The following is a 16,740-nucleotide window of genomic DNA, read 5'->3' as shown; positions in this document are numbered from 1 at the left end:
TGTATCACTGGATTAGCCACAAGGACCAAATGTGTTTTCTTGACCTTAGTTGACTTAAAATTTGACTTGTAATTAAATGTTCTGCATTGTTCTCCTGTTTAAGCATGTCCCTCAATAAATTGCTTATTTTTTGCAGTAAGGATAAAATTATTATTTTTTTTAAGATAACTCATTATGTTTTGCCAGGGCTCAAGCTCTCGTGTGGATCATGACACAGCCAGTGAGATGAGTACTGGAGGAAGCTACTCGGTACCACGCAGACTTACCAGTCATTTGGGCACCAAGGTGAATTAATATACCGGAGTTATAACAGAGGACAAACCTACAAAAATACTGTAGAACATGGCTTTAAAAGTACTACATCTGTAGCTGTATTTGTTCTCTTTGGGGAAAACTTTTACTAGAAAAAAAAAAAGATAAATTATTAATATCAATGTATCATTCATTAGATTTCTAATTGCTCTTACATGAAGAACTTTTTACTTTTGTCCGTTCTTTGCAGGTTGAAATGGTGTACTCACTACTCTCTATGCTGGGCACTCATGATAAGGATGACATGTCTCGCACTCTCCTGGCCATGTCGAGTTCTCAGGACAGTTGCATAGCCATGCGTCAATCTGGCTGCCTGCCTTTGCTTATCCAGCTCCTTCATGGCAATGATAAGGACTCTGTTCTGCTGGGCAACTCTCGAGGAAGCAAGGAAGCCCGAGCAAGGGCCAGTGCTGCGCTACATAACATCATTCACTCGCAGCCGGACGACAAACGTGGCCGGAGAGAGATTCGGGTGCTCCACTTGCTGGAACAGATCAGGGCATACTGCGAGACCTGCTGGGAATGGCAAGAAAGCCATGAGCGTGGAGTAGACCAAGACAAAAATCCAAGTAAGCATGGATTTTTGATTTTCTTGTCCTTAGGGTTTATTGCTATGTCACAGAACTCTTATACTAAGTTACCATTGAATTGTAAGTGTAAATGCAAATGTAAGTCTCCTTTGAATTTTAGTGCCTTCACCTATGGAGCACCAGATCTGCCCAGCAGTTTGTGTTCTCATGAAACTGTCCTTTGATGAGGAGCATAGACATGCAATGAATGAACTTGGTAAGGTCTTGATTCATTTCTATTGATATTTAAAGTTCTCAATGAGTTATAAAACAATGTTTTATAACTTCTAAATGGTTATGATTTGTAGGTGGACTGCAGGCTATAGGTGAACTGTTACAGGTGGACTGTGAAATTTATGGCCTTACAAGTGACCACTACAGTGTTACACTAAGAAGATATGCTGGCATGGCTCTAACTAACTTAACTTTTGGAGATGTAGCCAACAAGGTAAGGAATTCCTTTGATACTTTCACTAATTATTGTAATAAAAATAATTTATGTTGTTCTTAACTATGATTTTCTTTATTATTTTTTAAACAGGCCACACTTTGTTCCATGAAGGGCTGTATGAGGGCCATGGTAGCGCAGTTGAAATCTGAGAGTGAGGATTTGCAACAGGTAAATTTAGTATCATATAGCAAGTGTAAATATCTGGATTAATCCAAAATCTTGGATTAATCCAATAATTTTTTTATTTGATTATTTTTTATTTTTTCAGGTAATTGCCAGTGTGATGAGAAATCTGTCTTGGCGTGCTGATGTCAATAGTAAAAAGACATTGCGCGAGGTTGGCAGTGTCAGAGCTCTAATGGAGTGTGCCCTTGAGGTTCAGAAGGTAAGGACATTTTTAAGCACAGTATCCATTTTGTTGTCTGTTTTGTATCATGACATCTTACAAACCATACATTTTTTTCTTCCTAGGAATCAACACTAAAAAGTGTTCTTAGTGCCCTTTGGAACTTATCTGCTCATTGCACGGAAAACAAGGCTGATATCTGTTCTGTTGCTGGTGCATTGGCTTTTTTAGTGAGCACTTTAACCTACAGAAGCCAAACCAACACCCTTGCCATTATAGAAAGTGGAGGAGGCATCTTGAGGAATGTTTCGAGTCTTATAGCCACAAATGAAGAACACAGGTGAAATTCCATTTTATGCTTTTCAAATATGCAGTTTGTATTGTGCTCCTAGGGCTGCAAATTCAAATTCCTGTCTCTTTTATAATATCTTTGTAGGCAAATTCTGCGTGAGAGCAGCTGTCTGCAGACCCTTCTTCAGCACCTGAAATCTCACAGTTTAACAATAGTGAGCAATGCCTGTGGAACTCTGTGGAACCTCTCTGCTCGAAATGCAAAAGATCAGGAGGCATTGTGGGATATGGGTGCTGTTAGTATGCTAAAAAATCTGATTCACTCCAAGCACAAAATGATTGCTATGGGTAGTGCTGCAGCTCTGAGAAACCTCATGGCCAATCGGCCTGCCAAATACAAGGACGCAAACATAATGTCTCCTGGATCTAGCCTGCCTTCACTACATGTAAGAAAACAGAAAGCACTAATTGAAGAACTGGATGCACAGCATCTTTCTGAAACTTTTGATAATATAGATAATTTGAGTCCTAAAGCCTCTCACAGGAGCAAACCTCGGCATAAGCACAGTGTTTATGGCGAGTACGACGGGATTTGCAGGTCAGATGGTTTTAACAGTAGCGGTGTTGGTGTTCGCTCCCCTTACATGAACACACCAGTGCTCTCCAGCCCATCTTCTCGGGAGAATAGGGGAAATGCAGACAGTGTTAGGGCTGAAAGAGACAAGAGTCTGGATCGGGAGAGAAGAGCTGTCCACCCAGATTCTGACTCTGGAAAAAGAATAGGAATCCAAATTCCTACCACTGCAGCACAAATAGCAATGGTAATGGAAGAAGTACAAAACATGCACTTGGGCCTAGATGACCGGAATGCTGGATCTACACCTGACCCTCTTGTAGTCCAGGATGATCTTATCAGACGTCAGACTGGGGTTCACAGTCATCAAAACATGTTCAGCTACAGTAAACCAGAGGCATCGGGTAGACCTTGCCCAATGCCCAAACTGGAATATAGGGCATCCAATGACAGCCTTAATAGTGTCAGTAGCTCTGATGGCTATGGAAAAAGGGGTCAAATGAAACCATCTGTAGATTCCTACTCTGAAGATGATGAAGGAAAGTGGTGTGTCTACAGAAAATATCCTGCTGACCTTGCTCATAAGATACACAATGCAAATCATATGGAGGATGATGATGGTGATCTAGACACGCCAATTAACTACAGTTTGAAGTATTCAGATGAGCAGCTCAATTCTGGCCGACAAAGCCCAAGTCAGAATGAGAGGTGGGCAAGGCCCAAGATTTTGGAGGAAGAAATGAAACTTTCTGAGCACAATCCGAGGTCCCAAAGCCCAGGGTACCCAATGTACAAAGATGGAAGTAGTGAAAGTGAAGATAAGCTTAAAAAATACCAGCCCCTGTTTGTGCAACAGGACATATCTGCAGGATTCCGTTCCAGGGGACCTAGTGAGCAAAGTAGCAATGCTTCCGGACATGGAATGAACAAAAAAATTAGTCAAACTATTTGTCCTGTTGATGATTTTGGTGAGGACAAACCAACTAACTACAGTGAATGCTATTCGGAAGAGGATCAACTTGATGAGCAGCCTACCAATTACAGTATAAAATACAATGAAGATCATCACGTAGAACAACCAATTGATTACAGTCTGAAGTATTCTGATACATCTTCTAAAAAAACAGTGTTCAGTCATTCAAAGGCATCATCTTCACAAAGCTCTGTCAAGGACCAGTTAAGCCAGGACAGTTCATCTTCTATTTCCTCAATAAAAACTCAAAACAGGCAAAAACAGCTCCAGCAATCCTCAGTTCAGAACCGACCAGGGCCTGGCAGGGCAATTCAAAAGAGCACTTGCAAGGCTCCAACAATAAATCAAGAAACATTGCAGACCTATTGTGTGGAGGATACACCTATATGTTTTTCAAGGGGAAGCTCTTTATCATCCTTATCTTCTGAGGATGAAATGGAGAGCTGTAAACAGAATGTCAATGCAGCTAGTAACTATACAACTTTGCCTGTTTCTCAGAAATCATCGAATAACGTTTCTGATCAGCGAGCAACAGAAGGTCAGTCATCCAGCCACTATGTTAGAATGAAACCACCACGACAGCAAGGATCTCATGTCGGGCAAGGTGAGGGCTCCAGACATCAGAAAGCAGTAGAATTTTCATCAGGTGCTAAATCTCCATCAAAAAGTGGGGCTCAGACTCCTAAAAGTCCCCCTGAGCATTATGTGCAAGAGACCCCTCTTGTGTTTAGCAGATGTACTTCTGTCAGCTCTCTTGACAGCTTTGAGAGCCACTCCATTGCAAGTTCGGTACAGAGTGAGCCGTACAGTGGAATGGTCAGCGGCATAATCAGCCCTAGTGACCTGCCGGATAGCCCTGGCCAAACTATGCCTCCCAGTCGTAGTAAGACACCTCCTCCACCACCCCCACGTACAACATCCATTAAACAGAAAGTTACTGTGCCACCCCATGCTGAAAAATGTGACTTGGCACCAAGACATGCAGTCAATGCTGTCAATGCTGCTGTGCAAAAAGTGCAAGTGCTTCCAGATAATGACACACTTCTACATTTTGCTACAGAAAGTACGCCAGAAGGATTTTCATGTGCGTCAAGCCTCAGTGCGTTAAGTCTGGATGAGCCCTTCATTCAAAAGGATGTTGAGCTAAAGATAATGCCCCCTCTTCATGAGGATGACCATGGAAACAAGACTGAACCAGAGAAAGAAGACACTAATGATTCAAAGAGACAAGACAAGCCTCCAGCAAATATTGAATCTGAAAAGGACATGTTGGATGACTCTGATGATGACGACGATGATAGAGAGATCTTAGAAGCATGTATAAATTCGGCCATGCCTACAAAGTCCTCAAGAAAACCCAAGAAGCAAACACCCCCAGTTCCTTCAAGAATACCACCACCAGTGGTCCGTAAACCAAGCCAGCTCCCTGTATACAAAATACTTCCCACACAAAATAGACAACTGCAAAAACATATGACATTAAGTCATGGAGAGGATATGCCTCGGGTATATTGCGTAGAAGGAACACCAACTAACTTCTCCACAGCAACATCTCTTAGTGACCTTACCATAGATTCACCTCCAAATGAGTTGGCTACTATGGAAATTCCAGCCCCCCAAGCAGAGGCATCAAATCAAATACGAGACACCATCCCAGAGGGTAAAAGTACAGAAACAACAGATATTGTTGCATCTTTTGACATGCACAGCGCTGCTGGTGAGAATGAAGGGGATGACATTCTTGCTGAGTGCATCAACTCAGCAATGCCAAAAGGTAAAACACACAAGCCATTCAGAGTGCAAAAAATGTCAGATCAAACTCAGCACCCTCCTACTGCTACTGGCAGTCTAGTTCAGCAAGAGTTTGAAAAGAAAAAGCCAACTTCTCCTGTAAAACCAATGCCACAAAGCAATGAATATCGAGCAAGAATGCTTAAGCGCCCAGATGCCTCAAGCAACTTATCAGAAGCAGTATATCCTGATAAAAACATAGAAACAAAAAAACTAGAGTCTAAGCCAGGCCCCAGACAGGCATTGGTAGATAAGCCTCTAAATACTGAGGAACGTGCCCGTCCAGGTTTTGCCTTTGATTCTCCGCATCATTACACACCAATTGAGGGTACTCCTTATTGCTTTTCTCGCAATGATTCACTAAGCTCACTTGACTTTGAAGATGACGATCTTGACCTTTCCAAAGAGAAGGCTGAGCTCCGAAAAGAGAAGGAACAAAGAAAGCTCCCACCTGCAAAGAGTATTGGAGAGCATTCTGGAAACACAAACAGAGTGGCCACATTTCAGGGAGCCCCAGCAAAGGCTCTTCAAAAACCAGGTTATTCACTTGCATCCAAAGAAAATGCTGGAACAGTGCCTGATGAAAAGCAAAACTTTTCAATAGAGGACACCCCAGTGTGTTTCTCAAGAAATTCCTCTCTCAGTTCTTTAAGTGACATTGATCAAGAAAACAACAACAAAGATTGCTCACAAAAAGAGGAAACATCACAAGTAGAAATGCCCAGGCCCCAGGCCTCTGGCTATGCACCAAAAGCCTTTCATGTGGAAGACACTCCTGTATGTTTCTCTCGGAATAGTTCTCTTAGCTCACTCAGTATTGATTCTGAGGATGATCTTCTACAAGAATGCATCAGTTCTGCGATGCCAAAGAAAAAGAAGCAACTACCTAGAAGTAAGAGTGATGAACACGGAGTTAAGGAGGAGAAAGGTGTGTTAACTGGTGGGATTTTAGCAGAGGAACCAGACCTCATACTGGATCTCACCGATACACACAGTCCTATCTCAGAGCAAGCCTTGTCTCCAGACTCTGAATCGTTTGACTGGAAAGCCATCCAAGAAGGTGCTAATTCAATTGTTAGCAGTCTGCACCAGGCTGCAGCGAGTCTGTCCAGACAAGGATCGTCTGATTCAGATTCTATCCTTTCTCTTAAATCTGGCATTTCCATTGGATCCCCATTCCACCTGCCTTTGAATCAAGATGACAATAAGCCACCTGCCCTTAAAGGACCAAGAATACTGAAACCGGGTGAGAAAAGCACTTTAGAGACCAAAAAGAAAGAGGAGGAAACTGCCAAAAGCCTTAAAGGTGGGAAGAAAGTGTATAAAAGTCTTATCACTGGAAAACCACGAGCTAGTCTTGAGACCATGACTTCTCAACAAAGACAAGCTCAAGGTCCTGTAGTTTCAAGAGGCCGGACGATGGTTCATGTTCCTGGCGTGAGAAGCAGTTCTCCCAGTACCAGCCCCATTCCAAAAAAGCCTCCTACTCGTGGGCAAGCCACAAAACCCCCAGCTCTTCAGGCACCAAATTCTGGAAATTCTCCAAGGACTATGAAGACACCATCAAAATCGGATCCTAGTCCTGCCAGAGAATCAGCTGCCTCCCAAGGAGGATTAAGTAAAACGTCCTCTCGATCAGGATCCAGAGATTCCACACCATCTAGACCACCCCAGCAACCCCTAGCTAGACCCATGCAGTCTCCTGGCCGTACCTCTGCCTCTCCAGGTAGAAATGTGTTAACTCCACCAAACAAATTTTCTCAGATACCTCGTACTGTTTCTCCAAATGCAACTTCTAAACCTGGGTCTGGTCGAATGTCTTACCCCTCTCCAGGAAGGCAGCTGGGTCAGCAAACACCTCCGAAACACAGTGGCTTGCCTAGAAGCACCAGTGGTTTACCCAGGAGTGAATCTGCTTCAAAAAGTCTAAATCAGTGTGGAGCCACAGGACCTTCAAAGAAAACAGATCTATCGCGAATGTCTTCCACAAAGTCAAGTGGGAGTGAGTCAGACAGATCAGAGAAACCTGGACTTGTTCGCCAATCTACATTTATTAAAGAAGCCCCTAGTCCAACCCTGAAAAGAAAATTAGAGGAGTCTGCTTCTTTTGAGTCTTTGTCTCCTTCCTCCCCAAGTCAGTCTCAAACACCTATTTCAAGCCCATCCTTACCAGACATGTCTCTCTCACTGCCCTACCAAGGAAGTGGCTGGAAAAAGTCCCCTCAAAGCCAAAATTCTTCTGAAAATGGAGATGGGAAGTCACTTAGACGGCATGACATCTCCCGATCGCATTCAGAGTCCCCCTCAAGACTCCCAATTAACAAAGGAGGCACATGGAAAAGGGAGCACAGTAAACATTCTTCCTCTCTTCCAAGAGTAGGCACTTGGAAAAGAACAGGTAGCAGTTCCTCGATACTCTCTGCATCATCTGAGTCCAGTGAAAAGGGCAGAAGTGAAGATGAACGTCAGCCAGCTAATCCTCCTCAGCGATCTGGACACAACAAAGATGGGGGGCTAGAAAGGAAAGGCACATGGAAGAAAATAAAAAATAATGAATCGGGTCCCTCAATGTCTCTAGACTTGTCTGATCCAACTAGCGATGTAAGCACAACGTCTAAAACTGAGGATGTCTGGGTGAGAATTGAAGACTGTCCTATCAATAGCCCTAGGTCTAGTAAATCACCAACAGCAAACACCCCTCCAGTAATTGATGGCTTGTCTGGAAGGCTGCATCCCAGTGATTGGGACTTGAGTGAAATGCAACATAAGCAGCCAGCAAACAATGAGTGTGTGTCCAGTCGACGTCTCGGTTCAGAAACTAATTTGAACTTGATACGAAGTAGTGAGAGTCTTGACAGAAAGGTGACTGACATTAAGCCTGTTTTAAGCACTCCAAATATCGCTACGGAAGTTCATGAAATTGCTGTGGCCGACCGTACACCTTTCAGCTCGACCAATTCCAGCAAGCACAGCTCCCCTAGTGGTGCCGTTGCTGCTAGAGTTAGTCCTTTTAACTATACACCCAGCCCTAGAAAGAGCAGTGCTGATAACACAACACCGAGACCGTCTCAGATTCCCACTCCAGTTAACAGTAATGTAAAAAAGAGAGACTCTAAAGGAGACACAACGGAAAGTGGGTCCTATATTGTCACCTCGGTGTAAAAATTGTTAATAGACTGGACAATTGTTGGAACATGTTCTGTTCATTTCTGTGGCAGAAACACTTTTTTTTTTAAAACATATTGTAGTCAAAACAAATATGCGGTTGTGTCATTTAACTGGTAGAAGTATGACAGGCACATGTTGATTATCTGAGTAGGAAGGGACAGGAAATTGTACGTCAATTTGTACAGATTTAATTATGTATATATTTAATTTAAACTGGCGACAAGGTCTTATTTTGCCTGACTTGAGGTAGATAATTACAGTGGAATATTTGGGATGTTGTAATAGCTTTCGTTTGACCCTCCTTACTAATGCATTTGATTTGTAAGGAACTGTACACCTGTATTAATTCAAATGTCGAAATAATTTTTACTGCCACATATTGTATGTTATGACTTCTGCTCCTTGCATGATCTCATCCAATGTTCTGCTCTTTCCTGAAGTAAAGATGCACATTTATGTGGACACAGTATGCTAATAGCTGTAGTGTAACATTTTACACTTTTGTCTGTGTGTTTTTGAAAGTAAGGAAAACAAAACACTTCTGATATTTACAATGGACATAGCTTATAAAAATAAATAGATTTACTGCTCTGCTATTTGTGTACAACATTTCCAGGTGAGGTGAGTGTTTTAAATTGATGCATTGGTTTCCGAAGGTCTGAAGTTGTTAGAATTAAATTATTGTAGGTTTTGGTGTTGTTTTTAAAAATCCACTTTAATTTACCCATTATTCAGAGTTATTGTTAAAGCACATGATCAGATATACTCTTCTACCAAAATGACATTGGTTTTTATTTTTTTCCCCCTCATGCAATAAAGTAGGCTGATTGATGTTTGACATACTTTTCAAATTACAAATCAATGAAATAAACACCATTTTGGTGACTGTTGATTCCTGTGAATTTTATTATTGATTCTGCAATGGTGTACATCACATACTACCTATTTAACCAGGGAAATACAGTTAAAGGTTCATTATATTTCATAGTTGAATTCATTTCGCCAATGGTGTAGTTTCTCAGATTGCACAAATGTGTAAATAAATTAATGATGCTTTTGCTACTGATTTGTTTACCTTAATTACTAGTTGCTTAATTCCTAAACAAGAAAATGCAGCAATCTAATCCATAATATCAGATGCAAAAGTTTTGGGGTTTTTTTGTCTTCCCCCATAATTAGGGGTAATTTTTTTTTTCTTTTTTTTTCTTCAAATTGCAATTTAGCTTGCACTGTCATGCTGTAATTTTGTGTTACACAGTCAGATCAGATAAGCAGCACTACACCAAAAATCCGTACAGTATACAGGTAGTCCCCGACTTACGATGGAGATTCTTACCGATAACGCTTTCGTAACATGGCCTAGCCTACCCAGGAGTCAATTAAAATCCATTTAAAATAGTGATTAATATAGGGTAGTATACTTCTTTCTGCAGCTCCCATTTTGGGTATACATGTATGTGACTGCTGGAGCATGGACGACTGCTGGCTAGAGATTTGAGGGGGCAGCTGGATGGGCTCTGTTTCAGTGTCCGCCGACGACTTTGAGATGCCAAAAACACAGAAAAATTACGTGCACATTTAGCCTTTTTATTTAAAAACCATCAAACAGTCATGTAGTCAGTCAGTTAGTAAAGTTTAATAAAGGTTACTAACTGACTGACTATATGACTGTTCGATGGTTTCTAATAAAAAGGCTAAATGTGCACGTAAGTTCAGTTTATACAGCTAGTCCCAGAGTGTTTATATAATCGGTAAAACCCCGTTGTACGAGCAACCTATTGTACGAGCAATCGGATTTGCTCGCTAAATTTTACCCTGTTTCCGAGCAAACTCACGCTGCCGGTTCACCGTTTTCGGCGGAGGGTCGCATCAATCTCTTACTTAATGACGTATCACTTGGTCGCTCTCGTTGTTCAGTGCAGCAAAAACTTAACTTTTTTTGGTTTTATATTTTTATTTCACTAGAAATCTTAAAAAAATGTCTCCCAAGTAAATCAGTGATGGTGCTGTGAAAATGAAAGTAAATAGAAATACCATGGAAACCGAGGAGGTTACGAGCGTGATGTGCGTCTCACACTCGCAATCAACCACTACCACATGAGTAAGTGTTATGCGAGAAACAGAGGCGGAAGCCGAAGTCAAAGCAAACAAAGTTTATTTTGCAAAAACGCGTACTCGCAGTAACTGGGAAGTAATCCAGTGGTGCGCGGTGGGAGCGCGGTCCACTAGTCCAGAACTGGATGCGAAGCAGTCTGTGTAATATCCAAAGGAGCGCGTAGGAGACCCGCGCCGCTGACCACAAGCACGGGAGAATCGTGACATGTACAGCCAAACCATTGATAATAACGGACAGCGAGTGAGGGTGAATGAGGGGTTTATATATGGTTGGGTGATTAGTGCTAAACGAGAGTCAGGTGTGTGATTAGTAAGCAGCTCCGTGCGGGCAGGGGCACACACGGGAGAAGAATCAGGGAGCTCCCTGACAGTAAGTGTTAAATTATGTTTACATTACGGTCATTTGCGGTGTATTTGTTTGTTAAAATAGGCTACAATTACTTTTTAAGTGCAGAAATAAGCGCTCGAATGAGATCTTGGAACGAATTAAATCACTTTTACATTCATTCTTATGGGGAAAATCAGTTCGAATGTACGAGCAAATGGACCTACGAGCAATTTTCCAGAACGAATTATGCTCGTACAACAGAGTTCCACTGTATATATATATATATATATAAATAAAATGGACTTAAAACTGAGTGAGGATCAGCCAAACTTCTACTAAGTGAGGGTGTGAAAGGTGCAGTTTAATTTCACAGCAGACTGTGGTTTTGAGATGTGCTGTGCAAGCTACACTATATTGACTAAAGTACTGGGACACTTGACCTTTCCTGCCATTTTTTTTATGGTTCTTCTCCAAACTGTTACCACAAAGCTGGAGTCACACACTAAAATGTAGTCATCTTCCAGAAAAATTGAGGGAATTTTAAAAGTAAATTGGGACTGAATGTGGAATGCAATGCTCAAAAAGCACGTACCATAATTATGACCAGATGTCCTCTAACTTTTCGAAATATAGTGTTGCAATTTTTATGACTGTTGGTGCAGTTTTTGGCAAAGAATGCAGCAGATGAAGGACAAATTATGCATACTTTCCTTCAACAGTGGAAGATGTCCAGTAGTGCCATCTGCAAAGAGCTGACCCAGGTATACCCATTAATTGGCTGGAGAAGTCTGGACAGAATTGGTCATAGAAAAATTGTGGCCAAAAAGGCATACCTTTGCCATAAGCGTCTCAACTATGCATAAAAACATAGGAGCCGGGGTTCAGAAAAATAACAACAGGTGCGCTTTGATTAGTCAAAATGTGAAATATTTGGCTGTAGCAAGAGACAAGTTGTTTGCTGAAGGTTTGGAGAGTGGCAACAGTGAAGCATGGTGGAAGTCTCGGGCTGCAATTCTGGATTTGGAGATTTGGTCAGGAATAATGTATCCTCAATGTAAAGGTGTACATGCAGATAAAATTTAGTTCTGGACTGGTTTTGAGAGTGTGATGAGTGTCTCTATGCCCACAGCAACACAACAATTCTGTAATGCTTTTCTGCTCACTGTAATGGCAAAAAGTGCTTATTTGAAAAAAACGTGACATTTTAGAGGGTCAACCAGTCTGGACATACTATCGACATTTCTAATGTTTCCTTAAATTCTGTAGTTTGATAAATGCATGAACGATATAAATGTGCAAATATGCAGTTGTTCCCATAATAAAGTGGACCTCCTCATATTTTGTCTCAAATTTGCATGTTTTCGATCTATCTAATGTCCGTTTTTAAAAAATTTTAGTCATCAGTGTTGCGCCAGCGCAACCGATATCCTATTTTTCGGAGGTGTTTTGCAATAGATTAAATAAAAATGCACAAGAATAACCATGACTAACATCACACATCATTCTAAAGGTCTAAGCCTCAAGCAGCGATTTCAGATCACTGTTTTTCAATGGAAAATGTATAATGATTTATTTGCTGAATTTGTGTAAGCAGTACACTACAAACAATAATGCACTACTTACATTATTATTGTAATAACGAGACACAGACACATTCACATGCAAATCCCAGTTTATTAGGAAAGATAAATAATAATAATAATAATAATAATAATAATAATAATAATAATAATAATAACAATAATAATAATAATAAACTTTATTTTGTATAGGGCCTTTAAAAGGAGTTTCTCAAAGCGCTTGACATAACAGATAAAATTAAAAGATACACATAATAATGCAAACACTTAAAACTAACTATACAAAAAATAAAAACCCAATAAAAAACAAACAAAGAAGTCACATAAAAGCTACCCTAAAAAAGTATGTTTTAAGATGGGATTTAAAAACACCCAGGGATTCTGCATTCCTGATCTCTGAGGGCAGGGAATTCCACAGTTTAGGAGTCAACGAAGAAAAAGCCCGATCACCCACAGTTTTTAGCCGTGTTTTTTGGGCATTGAGAAGACCAGCTTCAGAGGACCGTAGAGCACGTGAAGGTGTGTAGGGGGTTAACAGCTCACATAGATATTGAGGGGCCAGATTATTCAAGGCCTTATAGGTGAGTACTCTTTACAAACTCTTACTGGTCGAAGCAGCACACGTGCACTGGGACAGACCAGAAAGTAAATGCAGCTCTCAGTTCGGCACAAACAGCTGTTTTCAGCTCAAGCCAACTGGGCTTTGTTAACAAAAAATAAATAAAGAAAGAAAATAAAGAAAAAAATGAACAGTCAAAAAAAATTTTTTATCTGCGATTTGCAAAGCAGCGAGGTGGAACATATGTGGGGGCGAAGTAACAACAGAGACTTGGAAATCTGCATGGAGATGGACAATCTGAGCCTATTTTACATCTGTAAGTTACAATGTGGTATTGTATGAGGAAGTCAGGTGTTTTAGAGAAGTATGTGAGGGTGGTGCAGGAGATGTATGAGGACAGTGTGACTGCAGTGAAGTGTGCAGTAGGAAATAAAGACTGGTTCAAGGTGGAGGTTGAACTGCATCAAGGATCGGCTCTGAGCCCTTTCCTGTATGCAGTGGTAATGGACAGGTTGACGGACGAGGTCAGACAGGAGTCTCCGTGGACTATGATGTTTGCAGATGATATTGTGATTTGTGGTGAGAGTAGGGAGCGGGTGGAGAAGAGTCTGAAGAGGTGGAGGTACACGCTGGAGAGAAGGAGAATAAAATTAAGTATGAGTAAGAGTACATGTGTGTGAATGAGAAGGATGGCAGTGGAGTGGTGCAGTTGCAGGGAGAAGAGGTGGAGAAGATGGTGGAGTTCGGGTACCTGGGTTCAAGAGTTCAAGATAATGAAGAGTGTAGAAGAAAAGAAGTGAAGAAAAGAGTGCAGGCTGGGTGGAGTGGGTGGAGAAGAGTGGCAGGAGTGATTTGTGATAGAAGCATATCTGCAAGAGTGAAAGGGAAAGTTATATAGGACTGTGGTGAGACCTACGATGTTGTATGGTTTAGAGACAGTGGCATTAACTAAAAGACAGGAGGTGGAGCTGGAGGTAGCAGAGCTGAAGATGTTGAGGTTTTCGTTGGGAGTTATTAGGAGGACAGCGGATGTAGGACGTTTTGGAGACTAGGTGAGGGAGGCGAGATTGAGATGGTTTGGACAGAGGAGGGACACAGGGTATATCGGTAGGAGAATGCTGAAAATGGAGCCACCAGGAAGGGGGAAAAGAGGAAGGCCAATGAGGAGGTTAATGAATGTGGTGAGGGAAAACATGCAGGTAGTTGGGTTAAAAGAGGCAGATGTAGAGGACAGAGGGGTATGGAGATGGATGAGTCGCTGTGGCGACCCCTAATGGGAGAAGCTGAAAGAAGTTACAATATATCTCCCTTTACAGTTTTATACGATGTTATACGTTTTATTGTCCGTTTGTTATTATACGAAAAAAAGTAAGTGTCTGTGTGTGTGTGTGTGTGTGAATTGTTGCGATTGGAATGGCCAGACATCAATATGAATGGCCATGACTGTAAAACATTAGCTTGTCTGACTACCTGGCCATCAATATGAATGCAAACTCAATATCAATAGCCAAACATGCAAACATAACAATAGCCTTTAATGGTCAGCCATTCATTTATGTGCAGACTGTATGAATAGAGTATGAATGGCCACCTGAGTTTAGCAGGTGGCTCTCAAACAGTGGAAGGGCGGGGTGAACCATAGTCTCAAATAAATATTTGTAGGAATCTCATTTTTTAAGATATCTTCATTCAATTTAAAAGATAAACTAATGAGACATGTGGCTTTTAGCCCAATACTTTTCTGGATTGCTTCAAAACTGATTTTGTGTATTTATATATGGTCTAGTGGTTAAGATGCAGTGCTCCCACCGCTGCGACCCGGGTTCGATTCCCGGTCAGGGAACCATCCCCAGCCACTCTTAGTGCCGGTCCCAAGCCCGGATAAATTGGGGAGGGTTGCGTTAGGAAGGGTATCCAGCGTAAAACATGTGCCAAATCAAACGTGCGGAGGATCCGCTGTGGCGACCCCCAACGGGAAAGGCCGAAAAGAAAGTTTTTTATATATGAAGAAAAAAATTATTAAATTCAGGAAAAACTATTTAACTTCATCATCTATAACTTTCCATTTTTAAATTGTTTATGTAGCCCACTTTTTTCAGGAACTGTTAACATTTAAAGTTAGGTACGGCATTTATAGCTGTAAGTCCCAAAATCTGTGGCCGAAGGCCATGGCCGCAGGAAGTGGGGGTGCTGGGAGAGAAAGATTTTTTTTAAATGTAGGCCTATTAAAAATATTTAGCACAATTTATAAATTTCTTATGAATAATTTAGGAAATGATAAAAATATTCCATTCGTTTTTCTATATAGAAAGCTTGAATTGTCTACTTTTAAACAAAACAATTAAAAACGAAAATAAACCGACTAGCATATGCTTATTATGTATTCCGTATTAAGTGTGCATTTCTCTCTATAGGCGCGTTCACTGCGAAGATGACGAGTGAGCATCGTCAACTTCATCTTTGCAGCCCGACACTGACACACAAAAAAAACACTTTATTAATAAACAATTCAAATGTCTCCTTGCTATATTTGACAGATGCATAATCATTACTTTTGCCGGTTCTTTGTGACAGCTGTTATGTGTGTTATTGGCAGCGTCACCCTCTGGTTACAGCACCAGAACATGGAAATTTTATTTTAGAGAATGATCGCACAACAGACATTAGAACATTAGATATTCTATAATTGAATCAACTAATCGAATATATGGAATCTCTTTTTTTTTTTCCCATATCTTCACTCGCGTCTCACCCATTTCCAAAATGGATTAAACGTTTCTTCCTTTGTTCGCTTTTAGGTCGATTATTTTTGTATTCTTTACTGTGGTAAAGTAGAAAAAACGCTGTACAGATAGCCTACATTTTTACTTGTAAGTCAAATTCTTTTTAATAGCCTACAGTTTGTGCTTGTCATTAATTAGACATATGATAATTGGTAAGGCGCGTCAAGTTCATTTGTAAAGCGCGTTTCACACACGCGGGTGATTTTAGTTTGGCTTTCTCTGGCAGCGCGCAAACATAGCCTAAATGCCTTGCCCTTGTGGAAGATAAAATTTGAAATTCACAGCACCCCCTGTTCAAAATGACTTCCAGCGGCCCTGGCGAAGGCTAACAGGTTAAGGATGATTCTGATAAAGGTTATGGAACAGTCCAGAATTACACGGGAGAAACTTGTTAATGATCTCAAGGGAGCTCAAAGAACCAAGAAAACACCTAAATCGCTAAACACCTGAATGATTCAGAGAGCACGTGGGAGAATGTGATGTGGTCAGATAAGACCAAAATTTAACTCTTTGGCATCAACTCGACTCGCCGTGTTTGGAGGCAGATAAATGCTGAATATGAGCCCAAGAAAACCATCCCCACTGCCAAACATGGAGAAGGAAACATTCTGCTTTGGGGCTGTTTCTCTGCTAAGGGTACAGGACGACTTAACCACATGAATGGGGCCATGCACCGTAAAATCTTGGATGAGAACCTTCTGGCCTCAGCCAAAACACAGAAGATGGGTCATGGATGAGGATTCCACAATGACAATGACCAAAAACATATGGCCAAGGCAACAATCTGATGGTCTTGTAGCCCATTCCAGCCTCTACAATCTTCTTCCTGACGTCCTTTGACAGCTCTTTGGTCTTGCCCATGGTGGTGGAGAGGTTTGAATGGAAGAGGGTAGTTCTGTG

The 16,740-nt window shown here is 41.2% G+C and overlaps 1 protein-coding gene across 4 annotated transcripts in view; it reads left to right on the top strand.

Moving 5' to 3' along the window:
- apc (APC regulator of WNT signaling pathway) overlaps positions 1-9,360 on the top strand; it is a 36,128-nt gene extending 26,768 nt beyond the window's left edge. For all 4 annotated transcript variants that reach the window (XM_083569405.1, XM_083569403.1, XM_083569404.1 and 1 more), the window contains 8 exons: positions 187-285; positions 503-881; positions 1,003-1,098; positions 1,190-1,329; positions 1,423-1,500; positions 1,601-1,717; positions 1,804-2,018; positions 2,115-9,360. In XM_083569405.1, the coding sequence (XP_083425531.1) occupies positions 187-285; positions 503-881; positions 1,003-1,098; positions 1,190-1,329; positions 1,423-1,500; positions 1,601-1,717; positions 1,804-2,018; positions 2,115-8,469 (7,479 nt within the window). In that variant the 3' untranslated portion in view covers positions 8,470-9,360. The remainder of the gene's footprint in view (positions 1-186; positions 286-502; positions 882-1,002; positions 1,099-1,189; positions 1,330-1,422; positions 1,501-1,600; positions 1,718-1,803; positions 2,019-2,114) is intronic.
- Positions 9,361-16,740: the final 7,380 nt, after the last annotated feature.

This window comes from Silurus aristotelis (genome assembly GCF_946808225.1).
Source record: "Silurus aristotelis genome assembly, chromosome: 18".
NCBI lineage: Eukaryota > Metazoa > Chordata > Actinopteri > Siluriformes > Siluridae > Silurus > Silurus aristotelis.
The sequence above is the reverse complement of the archived record's forward strand: the minus strand, read 5'-3'. Positions and strand labels throughout refer to the sequence as shown.